Raw genomic sequence first — 22,748 nt, forward strand, 5'->3', positions numbered from 1 at the left:
CGAAAACAATGATCAGTTTCATATGCAAATTGTCGTGAGCATTAACTAGAGTTACAATGGCCATGTGTACCATTCACAGAGGATTGGGGAGTGTTTGCAACCGCAGCATTGTAAGATGGTGACAGATGTACTCTTAGGCCCCCCCTCGGTTCAGGGGTGGTCGTTCCCTCTTCACATAGCTGGCCTCTTTGACTCCCTGTTCAAACCAGCATTCCTCCCTATCAAGTATGTGCATATCTTCATCCTTGAAAGAGTGGCCGCTGGCCTGTAGATGGGTGTAGACTGCGGCGTTCTGGCCTGATGCATTAGCCCTCCTGTGTTGTGCTGTCCTCTTGGCCAGCGTCTGTTCGGTTTCCTTGATCTACAATTCATGGCAATCCTCCCGGCACTTAATGGGGTTTGAACAGGGAGTCAAAGAGGCCATCTATGTGAAGAGGGAACAACCATCCCTGAACCGAGGGGGGGCTAAGAGTACATCTATCACCATTTTACAATGCTGTGATTGCAACGTTTACCCAATCCTCTGTGAATAGTACATATGGTCATTGTAATTCTAGATACTAATGGTCACAGCAATTTGCATATGAAACCAATCATTGGTTTCAGTTGTTATGCAACAGTGCATTTTATAAGGGCGGGGATACCTGCAGTCAGTTTAGACTGAAGATGTCACTTAGATGAGTGATGAAACCTTTCTCACGATAAACGTTATGTTCAGATGAACTGATTCAACTGCTGGGATTTCCACACAAATGTCACTGAGGTAGAAAAGACAAGGTCATTTGCAGAGGAATTGATAAAAAAAACCGCTACGTACCTCTGTAGCAAACTGCTGTAACCCTCCTATATTAATAGGCCCTTCCTCAGAGGCATACAAGTTGCAGCCCCCTACACACAGTTCTGAGGTGGGGCAAATCATCCCACAGGTCAGACCCAGGGGGTTGTCAGATAGAATGGCCCGTGCTGCCCCATAATAGTTCTAAAGTAACACAAAAACACACACACACACAGGGATATTGAGTAGGATTACAATCCCGTAATGTAGTAGTAGTAGATTACAATCCTGTGGCTGTATGATTTTTAATTGTAACATGTGGAATTACGCATTCAATTCCAGACTTTACTCAAAAAAAAATCAAACATCTGGTTGTAACAGTTGAAAGAACATTTTTGTAAAGCCCCACACCTGTTTGTGTGTGTATGTGTGTGTATACAGTACCTTATTGGAGATACTGGTAATAAATGTTTTGATATCCAGATTAGTAGGACAGCTCTTCTGACAGGGGGCATCAGCACATTTTAGACACCTGGAAACAGATTTTTTCATTTTTTACATTTTAATCTAATTCACTCGTGTTAGCCTTGGTTTAAGAATTTCTCTTTCTAGAGGAACTTGTTCAAGAACGCGGCACCATTAAAGGTTAAGCCATACAACCAACCTCAAGAAGAGCACGTATGTGAGAACCACTGAGGATTTTCAAGGGAGTACATAGTAGGTTGTATTTGTAATCCACTGATGAGATTACAGTATTTGGAATTATGTAATATATGTATAGATACATAAGGACAATTTTTTTAAGAAAATTAGGTTTTAAAAAAGGTTTTAAATGCTGAAAATAAATGATGTTTGGATGTGATAAGGATGGCTATGACCCTTTATTGGTTAAATATTTTTCTTGTATAACTATTGCAGTGATTTGTTGTGTTGGTTGTTTCTTTGTGATCTCGTGTGGTGTGGTGTGGTGACAAAAATGTGTCATTATAAGCTTTAACCCAGCCACTGAGGATGCACAAAGCCAGTGCATTCTTAGTGCCGGTCCCAAGCCCAGACAAATGGGGAGGGTTGCGTCAGGAAGGGCATCCGGTGTAAAACGTTGCCAAATCAAATATGCGGATCATAAATAGGATTTCCATATCGGATCGGTCGAGGCCCGGGTTACCAATGACCGCCACCGGTACTGTTAACCAGCAGGGTGCCAGTGGAAACTATGCTACTGTTGGGCGAAGGAGAAGGAGAGGGGGAAGGCATGTCCAGAGGCAGCTAGAGAGGAGGAAGGGTCGGTGTGTGGAGGTGAGAGTCAGAACTTTGACTGTTGGCACTATGACTGGTAAAGCGAGAGAGGTGACTGATATGATGGAAAGAAGAAAGGTAAGCATACTGTGTGTGCAAGAGACCAGGTGGAAGGGGAGTAAGGCCAGGAGTACCGGAGGTGGGTTCAAACTCTTCTATCATGGTGCGAACGGGAGGAGAAATGGGGTAGGGGTAATTCTGAAGGAAGAGTATGTCAAGAGCGTGCTGGTGGTGAAGAGAGTGTCAGACAGAGTGATGAGTATGAAGCTGGAAATTGAAGGTGTATTGCTGAAGGTTATCAGTGCATATGCCCTGCAAGTTGGGTGTGAGATGGAAGAGAAAGAAGAATTCTGGAGTGAGTTGGATGACGTGGTGGAGAGGGTACCCAAGGAGGAGAGAGTGGTGATTGGAGCGGACTTCAATGGACATGTTGGTGAAGGGAACAGGGGTGATGAGGAGGTGATGGGAAAGTATGGAGTCAAGGAGAGAAATGTGGAAGGACAGATGGTGGTCGATTTTGCGAAAAAGATGGAAATGGCTATGGTGAATACATATTTCAAGAAGAGGGAGGAACACAGGGTGACGTACAAGAGTGGAGGAAAGTGCACACAGGTGGACTATATCTTATGTAGAAGGCGCCATCTAAAAGGGATTGGAGACTGCAAGGTGGTGACAGGGGAGAACATAGATAGGCAGCATTGGATGGTGGTCTGTAGGATGACTTTGGAGACCAAGAAGAGGAAGAGAGTGAAGACACAGCCGAAGATCAAATGGTGGAAGTTGAAGAAGGAAGACTGTTATGTGGAGTTCAGGGAGGAGTTAAAACAGGCACTGGGTGGTAGTGAAGAGTTGCCAGATGGCTGGGCAACCACTGCAGAAATAGTGAGGGAGACAGCTAGGAAGATACTTGGTGTGTCATCAGGACAGAGGAAGGAAGACAAGGAGACTTGGTGGTGGAATGAGGAAGTACAGCAAAGTATACAGAGGAAGAGGTTGGCAAAGAAGAAGTGGGATAGTCAAGAGAGATGAAGAAAATAGACAGGAGTACAAGGAGATGCAGCGTAAAGTGAAGAGAGAGGTGGCAAAGGAAAAGGAAAGGGCATATGGTGAGTTGTGTGACAGGTTAGACACTAAGGAAGGAGAAACGGACTTGTACTGATTGGCTAGACAGAGGGACCGAGCTGCGAAGGATGTGCAGCAAGTTAGGGCGATAAAGGATAGAGATGGAAATGTGCTGCCAAGCGAGGAGTGTGTGCTGAGAAAGTGGAAGGAGTACTTTGAGGGCTGATGAATGAAGGAAATGAGAGAGAGAGAAGGTTGGATGATGTAGGGATAGTGAATCAGGAAGTGCAGTGGATTAGCAAGGAGGAAGTGAGGGCAGCTATGAAGAGGGTGAAGAGTGGAAAGGCAGTTGGTCCTGATGACATATACCTGTGGAGGCATGGAGATGTTTACGAGAGATGGCAGTGGGGTTTTTAACTAGATTGTTTAACACAATCTTGGAAAGTGAGAGGATGGCTGAGGAGTGGAGAAGAAGCACACTGGTACCGATTTTCAAGAACAAGGGCGATGTGCAGAACTGTAGCAACTACAGAGGTATTAAGTTGATCAGCCACAGCATGAAGATTTGGGAAAGAGTAATAGAAGCTAGGTTAAGAGGAGAGGTGATGATCAGCGAGCAGCAGTATGGTTTCATGCCACGAAAGAGCACCACAGATGCCATGTTTACTTTGAGAATGTTGATGGAGAAGTATAGAGAAGGCCAGAAAGAGTTGCATTGTGTCTTTGTAGATTAAGAGAAAGCATAGGACAGCGTGCCAAGACAGAAGGTGTGGTATTGTATGTGGAAGTCGGGAGTTGCAGAGAAGTATGTAGGAGTGGTGTAGGATATGTATGAGGGAAGGTTGACAATGGTGAGGTGTACGGTTGGGATTACAGATGGATGCAAGTTGGAGGTGGGATTACATCAAGGATTGGCTCTGAGCCCTTTCTTGTTTGCAATGGTGATGGACAGGTTGACGGACAAGATCAGGCAGGAGTCTCCATAGACGATGATGTTCGCGGATGACATTGTGATCTGTAGCGAGAGTAGGGTGCAGGTTGAGGAGAGCCTGGAGAGGTGGAGGTATGCACCGGAGAGAAGAGGAATGAAAGTCAGTAGGAGCAAGACGGAATACCTATGCGTGAATGAGAGGGAGGACAGTGGAATGGTCAGGATGCAAGGAGTGGAGGTGACGAAGGCATATGAGTTTAAATACTTGGGGTCAACTGTCCAAAGTAACGGGGAGTGCAGAAGAGAGGTGAAGAAGAGAGTGCAGGCAGGGTGGAGTGGGTGGAGAAGAGTGTCAGGAGTGATTTGCGACAGAAGGGTACCAGCAAGAGTTAAAGGGAAGGTTTACACGATGGTTGTGAGACCAGCTATGTTACATGGTTTGGAGACAGTGGCACTGACGAAAAGACAGGAGGCAGAGCGGGAGGTGGCAGAGTTGAAGATGCTAAGATTTTCACTGGGAGTGACGAAGAAGGACAGGATTAGGAATGATTATATTAGAGGGACCGCTCAAGTTGGATGGTTTGGAGACAAAGCAAGAAAGGCAAGATTGAGAAGGCTTGGACATGTGTGGAGGAGAGATGCTTGGTATCTAGGGAGAAAGATGCTGAATATGGAGCTGCCAGGAAAGAGGAAAAGAGGAAGGCCAAAGAGGAGGTTTATGGATGTGGTGAGGGAGGACATGCAAGTGGCTGGTGTGACAGAAGAAGACGCAGAAGACAGGAAGAAATGGAAACAAATAATCCGCTGTGGCGACCCCTAACGGGAGCAGCCGAAAGTAGTAGTAGATAAGCTTTAAACCTGTCTTACTGCTTAATTCAATTTATATACTTGCATTTGGTTTGATATCATGGTGAAACATTTAGTTTTTTCGTCTTTTTTTTGGGATTTCCCCCCATTTTTCTCCCCAGTTGTACCTGTCCAATTACCCCACTCTTCTGAGCAGTCCCGGTCATTGCACCATCCCCTCTGCCGATCCGGGGCGGGCTACAGACTACCACATGCCTCCTCCGATACATGAGGAGTCACCAGCCGCTTCTTTTTACCTGACAGTGAGGAGTTTCACCAGGGGGATGTAGCGCATGAGAAGGTCATGCTATTCCCCCCAGTCCCCCCCCCCAAACAGGCGCCCCGACCAACCAGAGGAGGTGCTAATGCAGCGACCGGGACACATACCCACATCAGGAGTCCCACTTGCAGACACGGCCAATTGGGTCTGTAGGGACGCCCGAACAAGCCGGAGGTAACACGGGGATTCGAACCACCAATTCCCATGTTGGTAGGCGACAGAACAGATCGCCACACCACCCGGACACCCCAACATTAATTTTTTCATTGAAAGTATAAAATATATGAATAACTAACGGCATGAGTTTTCACACAACGTCCATTTCCATTTTTTAATATCTTTATGAACTGTAATGTTTACAAGAAAGGAGATTTGCAATGAGGCATAAAAGGAAACATAATAGATATCCCACTCACGATTTCCATTAACAGAAATATACTGCTCAAAAAAATAAAGGGAACACCTAAAAAACACAATATAGACCTCGATGAATGAAATATTTCAGCTGAAAATCTTTATTTATTAGACAGAGGAATGTGTTTAGAGCAAAATAACCTAAGAATTATCAATGGAAATCAAAATCATTAGCCCATTAAGGTCTGGATTCAGAATCATACTCAAAATCAAAGTGGAAAATGAGAACATAGGCTGATCCAACTTCTGTGGAAATTCTTCAAGACGATTCAAAATGAGGCTCAGTAGTGTGTGTGGCCTCCACGTGCCTGTATACACTCCCTACAACGTCTGGGCATGCTCCTGATGAGACGACGGATGGTCTGCTGAGGGATCTCCTCCCAGACCTGGATCAGGGCATCGGTCAACTCCTGGACAGTCTGTGGTGCGACATCGCGTTGGCGGATGGTACGAGACATGATGTCCCAGAGGTGCTCGATTGGATTCAGGTCTGGGGAACGTGCAGGCCAGTCCATAGCATCAATGCCCTCGACATACAGGAACTGCTGACACACTCTGGCCACATGAGGACGAGCATTGTCATGCATGAGCAGGAACCCAGGGCCCACTGCACCAGCATATGGTCTGACAATGGGTCTGAGGATCTCATCCCGGTACCTAATGGCAGTCATGGTACCTCTGGCTAGCACGTAGAGGTCTGTGCGGCCCTCCAAGGATATGCCTCCCCAGACCATCACTGACCCACCGCCAAACCGGTCATGCTGGAGGATGTTGCAGGCAGCAGAACGTTCTCCACAGCGTCTCCAGACTCTCTCACGTCTGTCACATGTGTTCAGTGTGAACCTGCTCTCATCTGTGAAGAGCACAGGGCGCCAATGGCGAATCTGCCAACCAAGATGTTCTCTGGCAAAGGTCAATCGGGCTGCACGGTGTTGGGCTGTGAGCACAGGCCCAAATTGTGGACGTCGGGCCCTCATACCATCCTCATGCATTCTGTTTCTCACTGTTTGAGCAGAAACCTGCACATTAGTGGCCTGTTGAAGGTCGTTTTGTAGGGCTCCGGCAGTGCTCCTCCTGTTCCTCCTTGCACAAAGGACCAGATAGCGGTCCTGCTGCGGGGTTGTTGTCCTCCTGCGGCCCCCTCCACGTCTCCTGGTGTACTGGCCTGTCTCCTGGTACCTCCTCCATGCTCTGGACACTGTGCTGGGAGACACATCAAATCTTCTTGCCACAGCACGCATTGATGTGCCATCCTGGATGAGCTGCACTACCTGAGCAACTTCTGTAGGTTGCAGATACCGCCTCATGCCACCTCTAGTGGTGAGGGCACTAGCAAAATGAAAAACTAACCAAAGATCGGCCAGAAAAGATGAGGACAGGCAAATGGTCTGTGGCCACCACCTGCAAATCCATTCCTTTTATAGGGGTTGTCTTGCAAATTGTCTAATTTAAACATGGTGGAAATTAGACAATTTACCAACAGGTGAAATTGAGTCACAAATCAGTGTTGCTTCCTAACTGGACAGGTTGATATCTCAAAAGTGTGATTGACTTGGAGCTACATCGCATTGCTTATGTGTTCCCTTTATTTTTTTGAGCAGTGTAGTTCATATCATATGGAGTCATTTTGTCCTCAGATTCCCAACAGAGAGGCCAAGACATAGTTCCATTAGCGGGCAGCATAATGAGCATAATAACTCCTCTCCCAATTAACTTTTTCCACCAATGTTAGACTTTTTTTTGTTGTTGTTATGTTGCCCTCAAATACTATGCTAAACTGACTAATTTGACACTACCCATGATGTGGCCAAAGAATGGAAACTTAAATTAATGAAAGAAATGTGAATCGGTCCATCTCTCACCTCAGTGCCTCTCGAAGGGCCCCGCGTTCACTGAGCGTTGTGTGTTTGATATCATCAAAGTTGTTCTCCAGCTTCACACAAGACTATCAGAGAAACAGGGGAAATGAGGAGGGATAAGGAGGGGGGATAAGGAGGAGGGATAAGGAGTAATTGAGGGTAAATGAAGCGAGATAAGGATAAGAGGTGAGAGGAAATGAGGGGAGTGTCAATGATTTAACGGATTAATGGATTGAACTTGACTGTTGAATTTCATCCTCAAACAAAGAAAAACCCGTGTGTGTGTGTGTGTGCGCGCACGCATGTGTGCACGTGTGTGCATGTGTGCGTGCATGTATATCTGTATGTATGTGTGTGTTTCATGTCTTACATCACAGCTCCTATCAGGGTTCCTCTTCCAGTGTTTTTTCTCTTTCTTCTTTGCCGCCGTGGAAATGGCCTGCACGTCACTTTTCACCCTGGGATTCAGAGCCAGAATGCTCTACAAAACATGAAAGTGAAATAGATGAACACACAATAAAAACATGACAAGACAACAGTGAGAGATAAAGACAGATGAGAGCGAAGCAGTGCAGAGCAGAAGAAACGCAGACGACAGGTAGCGGGTAGCGTAGCGGTCTATTCCGTTGCCTACCAACACAGGGATCACCAGTTCAAATCTCTGGCTTGGTCGGGCGTCCCTACAGACGCAATTGGCCGTGTCTGGGGTGGGAAGCCGAATGGGGGTATGTGTCCTGGTCTTTGCACTAGCGCCTCCTCTGGTCAGTTGGGGCGCCTGTTTGGGGGGGGAGGGGGAACTGGGGGGAATAGCATGATCCTCCCACGTGCTACGTCCCCCTGGTGAAACTCCTCACTGTCAGGTGAAAAGAAACGGCTGGCGACTCCACATGTATCAGAGGAGACATGTGGTAGTCTGCAGCTCTCCCCGGATCGGCAGAGGGGGTGGAGCAGAGACCGGGACGGTTCGAAGAGTGGGATAACTGGCCGGATACAATTGGGGAGAAAGGGGGGGGGGCAGAAGAGGACGACAGAGGAGAAACACAGAGGAAAGAGCTGTTGAATTTGCCGTCTCTTTCTTTGATGGACACTGTTCAAATTGAATATGAAGAGGCTGCGGGACACTAAAGCCAGTGAGCAGACAGACACACACAGAGATGAGTGAGACAGGGAAATAACTCCATCTGAAGTGTGTAATTTCCAAACGAAACATCCACCATTTAACAACAACGCCGTCCATTCTAACACCGTCTGCTGGCATTACAGTACCGCACAGTAAGGTCACCTGCCTGAGGTCTGTCACTGGCTTCTGAGAAAGCTGTGGTTTTGAGGATGGAGTCATCTCTGTTTTCGAAACATCAGCAAACTTCAGATAACAAAACTCTTCCAAAATAGTCAAAATAGTCACATGTGACGATATTGAGTAACACATACACACATGCACGCACACATGCACTAATGCACACACACACACACAAAACAGCTGGACCTCATGACTTCTTGGAACATTCCAGGAAGTGAGAGTAAGAGCAAGATAAGTTAATGACTGACCACGTGGTCAACGTGCTGAGGTCAGGTAACCTGTAGGACGAACACCTGTTTACACTGGAAAGTATTTACAAAGGTCCACCGATGGAAAGAAAAAAACATACCCTACCAGAAAAGTATTCATATTACGGTAATGTCTGCTCAGAATTCCTATGAATGTATTCACTGTGATATAAACTGTACAGTCCGCTGGTCTGATCAGAGGCCTTACCAGACAGTCCTACCACTGGAACAATTTTCAGATTTTGGTACAAGGAGCATCATATTCTTTAAACTGTTTCTCAACACCTCTGTTACAAATTGCATACAAACTATTTGGACCTTGAAAGATACAGACGACAAAAATACACAAAAAAAAGTAATGACTATATTGTATAGAGTCAGTATTGCAGGACAAGGTTTTTACTTTACATTTTATTTTGCAAACCTGTAGCTTTATTTCGAAGTCTTAATTGCACATTCTGCACACTTCCAAGTGAAAGCTGCATTCAGCCTTGCATACTCCTAATGCTAAATATAACTGGAAAGACCGAACTTCCTCAAAGGCATCAAAATCATGCTAAGATACAGAACAAAAAACGCTCATCTGGGGACAAACACCGCAAATTAGTATTGGCTGTAAATTCTAGCATATGGGAAAAAAGATTATTTGTTGAGTACTCAATTTTTATGTATTTGTGCCTATTTAGGTAAACATTAAATGAAAACCAATAAACACTTCTGGTAAGGTAACAGGTGGAGGTGACTGTAAAACACAGTTTAGCCAGATAAATCTTACATCCATCTTCAAAATCTTTGCAGATAATCCCACTCTTACTTTTGCCCCATTATATTTTAACAAGATGGGTTGAGAGATGCTATGCAGTCCCCTGGACTGGATGGACAGGAATGCACGGGCATGTATGGCTAAGCTCTCTATGTATACAAAACTTTGAAAATAAATAAACCTCTATTACAGGTATGCAAACTGGGGTTGCAGCTATTGAACATTTTCTGGCATGAAATGTGCCACCTATGGAGCGTGGCTTTGAGTAACCTGAAAAGCAAAGCTACAGGCTCTTGAAATGAAACCTTCTGCCCAGGCCTATAATGGCTCCATAATATAGTACCTACATGCATAAAGCCATTTTTACAATATGGCCATTTAATCTCTTACATCACAGTCTATAGCCATTGGGGAAAAAAAGTTTTTTGTTTTTTTGTTATACAACAGCAATACCTTACAAGGACTACATTATTCTTGAAGTTCATTCAGCTGCAGGGTCACCTGAGTTTTCACTGGGAGTAGACTGAGTTTGCTTCTTAAAGGGCCGGCGCAACAGAAAATAGCGGACATGCTTTTGCATAGTAACACAGCAAAGCATGATGCAAATAGCTCGGTTGCTGAGTTAAAAGAGATCAGTACAGTCTCTAACAACGTTTAAAACTCTTAAAAAACTCCCTTTAAAAAAAGTCCTTTCCCTAAATCGCTGAATTGCTGCTACTAGGCTATTTTATCTTAGCCTATATTTTGTTGTTCTTTCATTCTTTTATCTATCTATATATAGATATGTATATATTCTTTTTTTAATCTTATTTCCATTTTAATTGCTTTTATTTCATCTATTTTATCTTACCCACTTATTTCATTTTTGTTACTTTCTCACTTTTGACTATTTTACTTACTGTTACTATTACTATTATTATTATTATCATTATTAATAGCTGTTTTTTTTAAAACCATAAAGAGTTGGTGAAACACTGCTCAGTAAAAACTATTCAAATTTATCTAATCTTTTCTATTTTTGATCATCTTATCTTTAGCTCTGTGGGACTACATTGTGATTTAGGACTACACCAGTAAATCTGACATGAGCTGACTTGACTACACCGGAAACAACGCTCAATTCTGTCGGGCTTTAACGAAAGCACTTCCGCTGTATGTACACACTTGCACAACAACCAGCCTACACACAGATGTGCTGTCTAATGGGTGACTTTTGGAATCGCTTGTATTAGACCAGCCTCAAACTTTGCTGAAATCATAAATGTTGTCCTCTATAATGTCGGACGAGATTATTGTACTCCCCTCAGCATTACACTTGCTTAATGACATTTTCTAAGCATCGGTGCCCTGCTGACTGGGTGGATTTAAGGTCTCCCGAGTGGTGCAAACGGGAAGCGCTGTCTGCAGTGCTGAAACAGTTCAAACCAGGCAAGACTCAGTTTGAAACATACAGAAGTCAGCCAGGCACGCACGCAAGGCAAAATGGAGGAAAAGTTAATATTGTGCGTATCACTCTCTAATATATAACATCCCAAGGAAGAATTTCGTTAAATACCTGCATTTGAGGAGTTTTATGTCCTCTATGCAAAACTAGTCATTGGTAATTCCTACACTTGTCACACTTGTCATCCTTAGAAGAAATTATTACCAAGAATTGCAATAGTAATAGTTTGATTTGATTTGCATCTGGCTGTAATGAGACCTCAGTATCCAAACCTGATGCACGGAGGGCAGATTTAAAAGAGGACATTTCAAATAATAATTGGAACATGGCCTGTGAGGAGGCTCAAATACAAACAGCCAACACTAATTTAAAGCTACTTCAACACAACTGGTTGATGTGGACTTATGTAACCCCCATCAAATTGAATAGATATAACAGTAATATACCTGCCACTTGTTTTAAGTGCAATGAGGCTCAATGAACATTCATACATGGAATTTGGGAGTGTGACAAAATTAAGAAATTCCGGCGGGAGGTCATCAATAAAATCATGATCGTTTTGTCTGTGAATATTCCACTAGACTCCAAGATGATATTGCCACACTTGTATCCAACAGATCTCAATTTGAAAACCAAAGAGAATAAAATTTATTGATTTTGCTACATTGCAGGCAAAACCAATGACAGCTTAAACTGTGGCACACGCAGTTGGTGCTTGGATCAAAGATATGACCCAGTGTATGTCCAATGGAGAGAATAACATAGTTTGAAAAACAAACGGGATGTTTATGAGGGATTCTGGAAATGAGGATTTTATAAAATGGGGAGAGCTTCTACAGGAGGGAAACTCAGGACAGGATACTTAAGAAATCAAAGTTGTGGTAAACCCCAGAAGGGGATGGAGGCATGTTTTGAAAATGTGCTGCAACGGTGTCTTTATGCATGCGCAATAATCCAGGTAAGAAAATTAAAGAAATTTGTTGCAATGGTGTAACTTTTTGTTAATGTATATCCTTACTTTGTGAGAGGTGCGATTGAATAGTATGATCGATATTGTCATATGCTTTATACTGACTTTGGCTCTGAACACAAGGCAGATGTTAAGAGAGAGGCGTGTGCGTGTGTGTGTGTGTGGGGGGGGTGTTGTGTTTGTTAATGTTAAAATTTGCAGTGTAATATATTGTATAATAATGATAAGGTTTGTATGATGAAAAATAAATTCAGACATTGTGCAAAAACAAAAACATTGTGTGTGTCCGAATTCCCTGGATTGCTGGGAGACCTCGGGAGGAACTCCCTATCAGGGAAACACGTTTCCAGCCAAGTGGGCATATCAGGGGGACAGATGCGTCTCCTGGCAACGACAGAATGACCAACTTGTCTTGGTGGGTTTTAAACTCCGCCCATTTTGATCTGGTCCGTCTACATCGGGCGTTATGTCCGAAAGCCCCGTAAGAATAAACTTCCTCCATGTCCGCAGACTCTGTATTATCTGCCCACCACGCATATTCTCCGCAGAATGACATAAGACGCGAGAAAGTAACCTGGTGTGTTCTGGTTGACCCAACATAACTGCCATGCTAGTCAGAACTCTGCTCACATTACTTGGTACCTGTGTGGAGCAAACGGTTTGCCCCACTTTAGAAGTCAGTTATCTAGACTCGGTAACTCTTAATTTATTGTCTTGGCCGAACAATTTTTTTTTCTTATTGTAGATAAACTCTAGATTGAATTGTAAATTGTCAGTTATGACGCAGAGGTTTGGTGGGCAAATGCCTGAGAATAACAAACAAACAAATTAACAAAACAAAAAGAACAAACCGAAAGTATTATTACCTCGATGTCAGGAAGATCCTTGCTCAGCATGATGCTTCTCCCCAGCAGGAACTGGACGGGCAAGATGTCTGGAGCGTCTGTGTGTTTAAGGTGAAGAGAGAGGGGCTGATTAGCTAGAGGTCCGAAGCACTGTCCGGGACAGCTCTGCTCTCGAGTGAGGGGGGGGGGGGGGCAAACGTCAAACCTTCAAAGCTCTGAGTTGTGACAGACAGACGGGGTTTTATTAAGCGCGTTGCATTTCCAGTTATCGCGAGATTAGTGGTTTGCCAATCCCCCTGACTCTTCGGACAGGAAAAGCCGCAGAGGATTTTTTTCCTTTCTTTTTAATCTCATGCTGTTAATGTTTGTTAAGGTATAACCGCTGATAAGTATGTTTAGTGGTCAAAGTTCTCTGTGGTTCAAGTTCACCAAAGGCCATTTCGCAGACAGGCTACAGGTCGGGTCACGCCCTCCAACCCGGCGCACGAGACAGGAAGACTGTCCGGTCCATTCTCATCGTGGGAGAACGTGAGCCCCCTCACAATATAGAGAATACTCAAGAAGGCAATTTCACCTTCACACGAGACTGATCCCTCCAATATTTTCTGCCTCACCCCAGTGTTGTAACACGTGTGACAGTAGGTTTCGTAGTGTTGTGTGTCGTTGTAGTCACCCTCATCAGGTTTTACACAAGGTGTGTAGGTCTGCTTGGAAAGATGGTAGGGACACGCTGGCGTCACATTTTACATGAAGGGCGAGCCTGTGGTCCCCAGTCACAGAAAGCATCCAGGTCATGGTTATCCAAAGGAATTGAATCAAGTGCAACTGGACTTGGTTTAAATACCAAGTCCAGTTGCACTTGATTTTTTTAATGCATTTTATCCAAAGGAATTGAAGTCCAGTTGCACTTGATTAAATTCCTTTGGATAAGATGCATAAAAAAAGACATGGTCCCCAGTGTTTGGGGGCCTCGGCAGCCATGTTCCCCCCGGACATTTTTCCACCCCCTTTCACTTCCATTGAGAAGCTATAAAAGCAATGCATATTTGAACTAGAACGACGCAGATAAAAAAAAAAACTTCACATAATGGAGCCCCCATGTACCCAACCATTGAACAAAATAATTGTGCCTGTCTGCAATTACCAATAAACTATTTTTCACAGGCCCAACAGTGCAAGTATCAGCTGCAAGCTACACTCGTGGCCACTGTTTGTTTATATAATTTGTGAACACGGAAGTTGCATGGGAGCTGTTTTAAAGATGTTCATCCCTGGTTGGGTTTTCATCCTGCATATAGACGCTGACTAACCGGATAGCTCCTACAGTTAAAGGATACGCAATACAGACTAGAAACACTGGAACTTTTATAACTTTAAAATGGATAATTACAAGAAGCAAATCAGTTCTCTGTTACAAAATATGCTCCAAAAATATATGTAAATATGAATAATAAATATATATAGTGTATAGTGTATAGTAATGAGTGAGCGAGCGAGAGAGAGGGAGAGATGATGCATTTGTGATGTATAACAGGCTTGTATGGAACATATTCATATGTGAAATGGGCAAATGAGCAGCTTCCAACCTGCATCATGAAATGTAAGATCTTTTCTAATTAAATCAGGCTTATGTCTAAGGTAATGCTTTCTATCAGTTTACCTTGTTGTCACACCTACCTGTCTGCCCTGCTTGCACACCTCATAATTAATAAAGGACTCCTATGACATACTCTCAGTGTAATAAGCCATTCCTAACAAAACCATAAGTCAGAGGACTCTGCATCAATTGTAGTACTGCACTGACAACAGCAGGGTGACCACTCTCACACCCAAAGCCATTTGAACGGAACCCTCCCTGGTGCAAGCAAGCAACACAATTATGTACAGTATGTTGTAGGTCTAATTGTAAAAATGAAATGTTTAACAAAACACAGTGGGACAGTATATTTTCTTTACACTTACCCAACAATATTCATATAGCTAGCTACACATTTGTTATGAGAATACGTAAAGGCTAAAAAAAAAATGCTTGCAATACTCTCTCCCTTTGTCATCTCCTCTCCTCTCCATTTACGAAAAGGACCCAGACACTTGTCTTCTTCTGTCATTTGCTGCTACAAATTGTCGGCAGATTTCTTTAAGTCCAATCTTGTCAAGCATATCCTGATGGACATGGCAGACGCTGCGAGATGATTTAGACAGGCTTGTGACATAGTGGATCTTAGCCATGTTTTAAGCCTCCTCAATGCACTAAAACTTCTTTTGGCTTCTGCTGAGGGCACAGGGATGACCAACAGAAGTCTAACAAGGGCCTCATCTTCTTCAAACAGGCCTCTGTATTGGAGTGGCAAGTGTTCCTCAACCGAAACAAGCCTAGTTGTATTTTCGAGAAGAAAAGAAGAATAAAGCCGCTTTATTTTGTCATTTTACAGTTAAAACAAAATTTGTCCTCTGTATTTAACCCATCCTATTGTATAGGAGAGGTGGGCAACTGCAGCACCCGGGGACCAACTCCAGTACTTCTTTCCATTGCTTTGGTCAGGGGCGCGGGCAGGAGTATTAACCCTAACATGCATGTCTTTTTGATGGTGGGAGGAAACCTGAGCACCTGGAGGAAACCCACACAGACACGGGGAGAATATACAAACTCCACCCAGAAAGGACCCGGGATGGACTGGAGTTCGAACCCAGGACCTTCTTGCTGTGAGGCAAGTGCTAACCACTGTGCCGCCACATAGGATGACCAGATCCCAACAAACCAAATGTGAGACAAAGAGTATGTTTGTGTGGGATAATGTGGGACACATTACCAATGCTGAGAGGTAGTCTAAAATGTTGATATAATCTCTATCGAAATTTAAAAAGAAATAATCTATTCTGCCCCTTAGCTCTTACAGCATCTCTATGCTTTGCCCTCTGATTGATTAAGCAGTACATGATACACTATGCAGGTAACAGGTTAGGCCTTTAGCATGTGAAGGACTTCATGTCCAGTCGCAGGTCATTTTCTTTGAACTTGTTCGTGATCTGGCGGTGTATGTTAGCAGACGACTCATCGCTATCCACATAAAAGTCAAGGATCTTGCTTTTCAAACCCAACTCTGGTGTCCAATATCTAACAGACAGTGGGGAAAGGTTTTGTAGTGCCATGGTTAGAAGCATCTGAAGCCACTGGAAAAAAAATGGCATGTGTGCGTTTTTGTCACTTTGGAGTTGAACCATTGGTGTTTTTAATTCTCTCAAACAAGTCTCCACGGAGCGACACAGTGGCGCAGTGGTTAGCACGGTCACCTCACAGCAAGGAGGTCCTGAGTTCAAACCCTGGGGTTGTCCAACCTTGGGGGTCATCCCAGGTCGTCCTCTGTTCTCCCCCGTGTCTGCGTGGGTTTCCTCCGGAGGCTCCGGTTTCCTCCCACAGACAAGTAGGTCAGGCGAATCAACCATACCAAATTGTCCCTCGGGGTGAATGTGTCGGCCCTGTAACGGACTGGCGGCCTGTCCAGGGTGTCTCCCCGCCTGCCGGCCAATGACTGCTGGGATAGGCTCCAGCATCCCCACGACCCTGATTTAGATAATGGATGGCTGTATGGAAGTCTCCACAGTGGCAGGTGCGAGCACATCTGTAACTATGAGCGCTGCTTTTGTGCAACCACATGACTTTTTTTTTTTGCAATGTCCAAGTCTGGAAAAATGACCGGTGCTAGCTTACTACCACAGTCTGTCTGCTGACCTGGGTGAGTGGGAGTGCTGTACAGTGTGGTAAACGCTGGTTATTTGTTATTTCATATGTCTGACAATCATCTTTTTTTGAGCCCCATGTTTCTTGTGAGACTCACACATCCCGTGTTGCTTCACATCGTATTCGCCTCTGTGTGAAACTAAAAAAATAACTGGCAAATCTCGCAAAATACTCCCCGGGACTCGCCTTGCAGTGGCTTCGACTAGTCAGAAGTTGTCACTCACAATTTTCCAGTTGGGCGTAGCCTGTGACAGAAAAGACCTGCACTTGATCCACGTGTACCCAGTTTGACTGACGTCAAACACCGCCCTGTGACGACAGCCTTCCCTGCTTTCTTCACAATCATTGGCTAAAAGCCAGATTTTAGAAAAGTGTCTGTCCTGCAGTGGTTTGAATTTTTAAAACTACAGCCAATCAAAATGCGGGACATCGTCTCAATATGTGGGATGCGGGACAAGGGATAAAAATGCTGTGCAGTCCTGCATAAAGCGGGACAGCTGGTCACCCTACCGCCACAGTGTCCTTATTAAACTCTTCATACTGATCAGCTACTATAGCCGTTCCCCCACAGTGAGCAGAAGGGTCTCAGGTTTCGTTAGGACCCGCGAGTCTGCCTGACTGAACCCCTCTGAAAGCTGAAAAGCTTATTTTGTTTATGACTTTGTAAAACTGCTCTCTGTAGTCCTCCTCAAGGGATGCTGGAACATGCTGTTCTGCTGTTACCAGTAAAGCTGCTAGGTGGCTGTCTCATACAAGGCATTTGGATGGGCTCAACACCAAAAGAGTCAACCATTTCCACAGCTTTGTCAAACACATCATGACTCATTTCCTTTGGTTCGGAGAGTGGTCCCAGAGATGGTTTGTGTCTGCTTCTGCCGTGACAAGGCCCAAAAACAGTCTTCCCCTGCTGAAATTTGTCCTGCAGGCCATTTGCCTTTGCACCTGTGTCTGAGGGAGTTTTTGCCATTTCCTCTTGGCTTGCTAAAACCCGTGGATATTGCTCAAGCACCACATTAACAGCTGCATCTCTGATCAACCACCTCAAGGCTCCGTGTTGCACTGTATTCACCTCGCCATCAGTGGTCACCTTGAACTTCCCTGAATGCCTCGAGAGGACTCCAAACAGATGAACCCATTGCAAGGCATCACAAATCAATGTAGAGGCTGTGCACCATGCCTGTTCAATGAGATTTACCCAGTGGGCTCCACAATGTACACAGAGCTGAAGGCTGCTACCTTTTTATTATTGCTTGAGCTCCGGAATACCTTCCAGACATACTGGCATGCCAATATGTCTGTTCCTGACACCGTGCATAATCCAATGAACACTTCATGGGGCATTAGATTATGATCAGCGTATCTCAGATACACACTCCTTGTTCTTTCCCTGCAATATCATGGGTGCCATCAGTTATAAGTGCATACTGTAAAACTGTCAGAGACCTGATGCTGTCTGCAATATCTCTTATGATTGTATTGCCAAACAAGTTTAAAACCTCATTTTGGGCCTGATATAGTCATGGCAACGAGTTAACCAGGCAGAGTGGCATCATCCTTACCTTGGAATTTCAAAAGCTGATTTAGATCCCCCTCATTTGGCTCATGGCCCCGTAAGGATAGGCTTTACATTGTTAGATACATCTAAAGCCCCTTTTATTCCTTGGAACTTACTCACATTAAGTCCACATTGCTCAGAGTAACACATTAAAAGTTCGCTAATGCTTTACAAGATCCTCAGTAAAACCGAAACACCATGAGCTCACCTGGGGCGCTAACGTTGCACCTGCCTCGGTAGGCCTATCTGTCCCTGGCTGGACATCTTCATTGTCCTGTTGAAATAATTCAATAATGCATGCCACTAAATTCAGCTGGTCACAAAATTGCACCCAGAAATCTGAAGAAAACACCAGTTTTTATTTGCACACATTAAAGACACATCTGCATCTCCAAAGACGTCCAAATTTTCATTATTTTCACAACCATTATGATCTCACATGGGACCCTAATGCCGACCTGCCTCTTTACTTGTCCCCGGCAGCACACTTTAATTGTGTTGAAATAATTAAATGACGCCATGATGATGTCTATATTAGCAACATAGTAATGCTGAAGTTATTAGTTTAACTGACAATAAAAGCACATCTCATAACTGAGTCTATTATCTTTAGCGAATAATGGTTTTATTTGGCCTAGGCTGATTATTAATTCTGATTAAATTCGGCAATTCATATTACATATAAAATTAATGTGAAGGTGCCTCTTACACACACACACACACACACACACACACTACAGGTGGTTATGTGAACAAAACCTTAAACTAGCTACCGTGTTAAGCTAGTGGATCATTTGGTCTTGGGGACATGGATAAAAACTCACATATCAGTGATCAGCCATCTAAGTATCGGATTGGGCCGGGTGTGTAATAAGCAAGCAGGCGGCTGCTGCACTGCTGCTGCGAGCATCCTTAGCCAATCACAGTCGAGAGTCATAGCTTTGTTTTGAGACGCGTCCTGTAATGCGATAGAGTGTGTGTGTGTGTGTGTGTGTGGGGGGGGGGGGGTTCTGAAATCAGCGTGTAAAATGTTGGTCGGGATATTTCAACAACGTAAAATGTTGGTGGGGACAAAACACAACCAACCCGACTCAAAACTACGCCTACATGTTTAGGATTTTTTTTTGCTTCATCCAAATCTGTTTAACAGGAGCTCTTATCTTTGTCCCTCTTTCTCTCTCCATTCTAGGGGGAGGCAAACCTACGTCATTTCTGTAAAGACATGTGAGGCAACTGTGATTGCTGCATATTACTGAGAAACACACAAACCGGTCCATCACCATTCTGCTGACTGACTGACTATTTCTATTCATTCTGACCTTCCCTTCCAAAAAAAATAAAAATGTATATATAGCATTTTTTTCAGAAACCGTCAGTGATGTTGATAAAAGTGTTCAACAAACAAGGAGCAGAATATTGCACAACACGAATCAGGCTTGTACTGCTATGAATTCAAGTTTTTTTCCCCCTACATCTATGTGTGTCCAGGAATTATACTTACAATAATTAAGAGAAATTATATAGCTGCAAGCTGCAAAGAGTGGGTGCCAAGTGGAATAGAAGGTCATAGACAACTTTGACCTCTAGGAAACATTTTGTGCGGCCTGCGGAAAATCCTTCTGATAATCACTGAACTGTTGTTGTTGTTAAAGAGACAGAAATATAAAGTTTGGTTCAAGTAAGACAAAGAGTTTAGGAGCAGGAGCCATTTGAATGTTTTTTTTTCCTATTTGTGTCATTTATTCATGTCTTCCACCCTGAACTGCGTTCCCTATGGTGAAAGACACAACACAGTCCTCTGTCCTGCATGTCACTAGCGTCAATCTGGACTCCTATAGAGCCGTGGGTGCATAGCAACAATGTGAAGCCAAACAATGACTAATAAAAAGACTTTTGATTTGTAACGCTTGTTCTTGTTGTACAACAGAAACTTCTAGGATGCATTATAAATCCACCAATAACTGGTGATACACGTGCGTTACTCAGTTTAGGACTCATTATGTCCCCAATGTAAACAATGCTAATAATCATAACTGCCCGGTCAATAATGACAAACACCTCAAATATTTCTTTCTACAACAATTCCGGCATCCTATCTTAAACGTTTGTCACTTTTTCCAGTCTATGTTTCAGAAGGAGGTAAGTAAAAACAGTTAAAATAAAACTAATTTGCAAGATGTAATTGAAAAGTCTTGAATTCTTTATTAGTAAACTGGATGTAAGTTAGGATCAGACTCTACTGGCATAGCACAGATAATGTGGATAAGACTGCCATCTACTGGCGAAGAGTGTGAGGAAACCCTAAATTGAAATTGCATCAACAATCCAAAAAGACAGGCAAAGAACAGACAACTAATTTTTGGTTTGGACATTAACTTCACAAAAAGGGAGGTGAACTTGAACCCCATATGACATCTGGTTTATTGTTTCCCCTGATTTTAATGTAAAGCACTTTGAGCTGCATTTTATGTATGAAAGGTGCTATACAAATAAAGTTTATTATTATTATTATTATTATTATTATTCCATTGGGAATTTAAGGACTGCACAGAAACCATGGCTTTCATTGACCTCTGGTGACCTTTATGTCTGGACAACTCAAACTACTTGTGATCATTTATGAACTGCAGTGTCAGAGGAGTCAAAAACAATAAGTTTGGTCCCATTGGGATAAACAGTCTAAGAGGAGTTCCAAAACAGGGGAGGCACACTTTTTGGCCTGCATGGATGTCATGGCTGTCATTGTTCTCTGGTGACTTTTATGTGTGGAGTACCAAAATGTTGGGGATATTTTGTGATCAGCGACATTAAGTTTGGCTTATTCCATCCATCCATTATCCGAACCGCTTATCCTGCTCTCAGGGTCGCTGGAGCCTATCCCAGCAGTCACTGGGCGGCAGGTGGGGAGACACCCTGGACTGGACTGGACAGGCCAGGCCAGGCCAGGCCAGCCCCACACACACACCCACCCACACCCACACATTCATACCTTGGGACAATTTAGTATGGCCGATTCACCTGACCTACATGTCTTTGGACTGTGGGAGGAAACTGGAGCACCCGGAGGAAACCCACGCAGACACGGGGAGAACATGCAAACTCCACACAGAGGACGACCTGGGACGACCCCCAAGGTTGGATTACCCCAAGTCTCGAACCCAGGACATTCTTACTGTGAGGCGACCGCGCTAACCACTGCGCCACCGTGGCGCCCTAAACTTGGCTTGAATAGGAAAAAATAGAGGAGATTAAAAAAAGGAGAACGTGAACAAAACTCATTCTAATTGGCCCAATTTAACCCCACTGTACAGGTCCTGAAAGTTGATTGGACGAGTGCTGGCCTGTGGTTGCCATGTTCTTTTGATAATCAACTTCATCTTAAGTGGGTCCATAGTCACAGCGTCACAGAGCCATGAGAGTCAAAAAGTTCTTTGTGTTCAAGTCGGACACACTGTCTGGGAGCAGGGGCCATTTTGATGTGTTTTCCAGTATAGTGCCCCCATAAGGTGCAACTGCTCCATCAAGTAGACGTGGTCTCAGGGCCTAACACTGAACTTGCACACAAAGTTTTGTGACAATTGGACCAACTGTTTAGAGCTACAACCTAATTTTCACCAAAACGAGCCGTCCTCCAAGCTGGACAAATAACACTGGTTGGCCGTTACTCTTAGACTCCGTGGCAGAGAACCCTCACCAATGCCTTCATCACCTCCCGCCTGGATTACTGCAATGGAGTCCTGTCTGGGGTACCTAGCAAAGCCATAGACAGGCTCCAGTATGTGCGGAATTCAGCTGCCAGGGTGATCACCCACACCAAGCACTGGTAACACATCACCCCACCCTTGTCCACCCACACTGGCTCCCGGTCAAATCCTGCAATTCTTATAAAATCCTGCCCCTCACCTATAAATCTCTCCATGCCCTTACCCCCCAGGACCTATCAGACCTCCTCAACCCCTATATTCCGTCCCAGAATCTGTGGTCCGCAGACACGGGCCTGCTGTCCGTCCCCCACACCAGCCTGCGGACTTTTGGGGAGAGAGCCTTTAGTGTGGCCGTCCCACCCTTTGGAACTCTATTCCAGCAGAGATCTGCAACGCTGCTTCTTTGGACAGTTTTAAAAGACAACTGAAAACCTACATTTTTACTAAGGCCTATGGTCTGTAGACTTCTGATCTTTGTTTTAATCTTTTTTTCTTTTTTCTTTCTTTTTGTTCTTATCTGGTGTAAAGCGTCCTTGGGCTCCTTGAATAGCACTATACAAAACCAAGTTGTTGTTGTTGCTGTCTATGTACAGCCGGCTGTGCCTGTGAGACGAGTGCGCAGGGACCGTCTAAAAAGTGCAGCACCGAAAAGAGATACAACAAAAATATTCAATAATGTCACTCTTATACAGTGTTGTGTCCCCAATCACTTCACAC

General features: G+C 44.1%; 1 protein-coding gene across 2 annotated transcripts in view; it reads right to left on the minus strand.

The window, feature by feature from the left end:
* dpydb (dihydropyrimidine dehydrogenase b) overlaps positions 1 to 13,198 on the minus strand; it is a 36,448-nt gene extending 23,250 nt beyond the window's left edge. For both annotated transcript variants that reach the window (XR_008811338.1, XM_056292837.1), the window contains exons 1-5: positions 13,055 to 13,198; positions 7,834 to 7,944; positions 7,467 to 7,549; positions 1,220 to 1,307; positions 818 to 979 (exon numbers count right to left, since the gene is read on the minus strand). Coding sequence is in view for 1 of the 2 variants with exons in the window: in XM_056292837.1 (XP_056148812.1) it covers positions 818 to 979; positions 1,220 to 1,307; positions 7,467 to 7,549; positions 7,834 to 7,944; positions 13,055 to 13,084 (474 nt within the window). In the remaining variant the exon portion in view is untranslated. The remainder of the gene's footprint in view (positions 1 to 817; positions 980 to 1,219; positions 1,308 to 7,466; positions 7,550 to 7,833; positions 7,945 to 13,054) is intronic.
* Positions 13,199 to 22,748: the final 9,550 nt, after the last annotated feature.

Source organism: Lampris incognitus, chromosome 14, assembly GCF_029633865.1.
Source record: "Lampris incognitus isolate fLamInc1 chromosome 14, fLamInc1.hap2, whole genome shotgun sequence".
Taxonomy (NCBI): domain Eukaryota; kingdom Metazoa; phylum Chordata; class Actinopteri; order Lampriformes; family Lampridae; genus Lampris; species Lampris incognitus.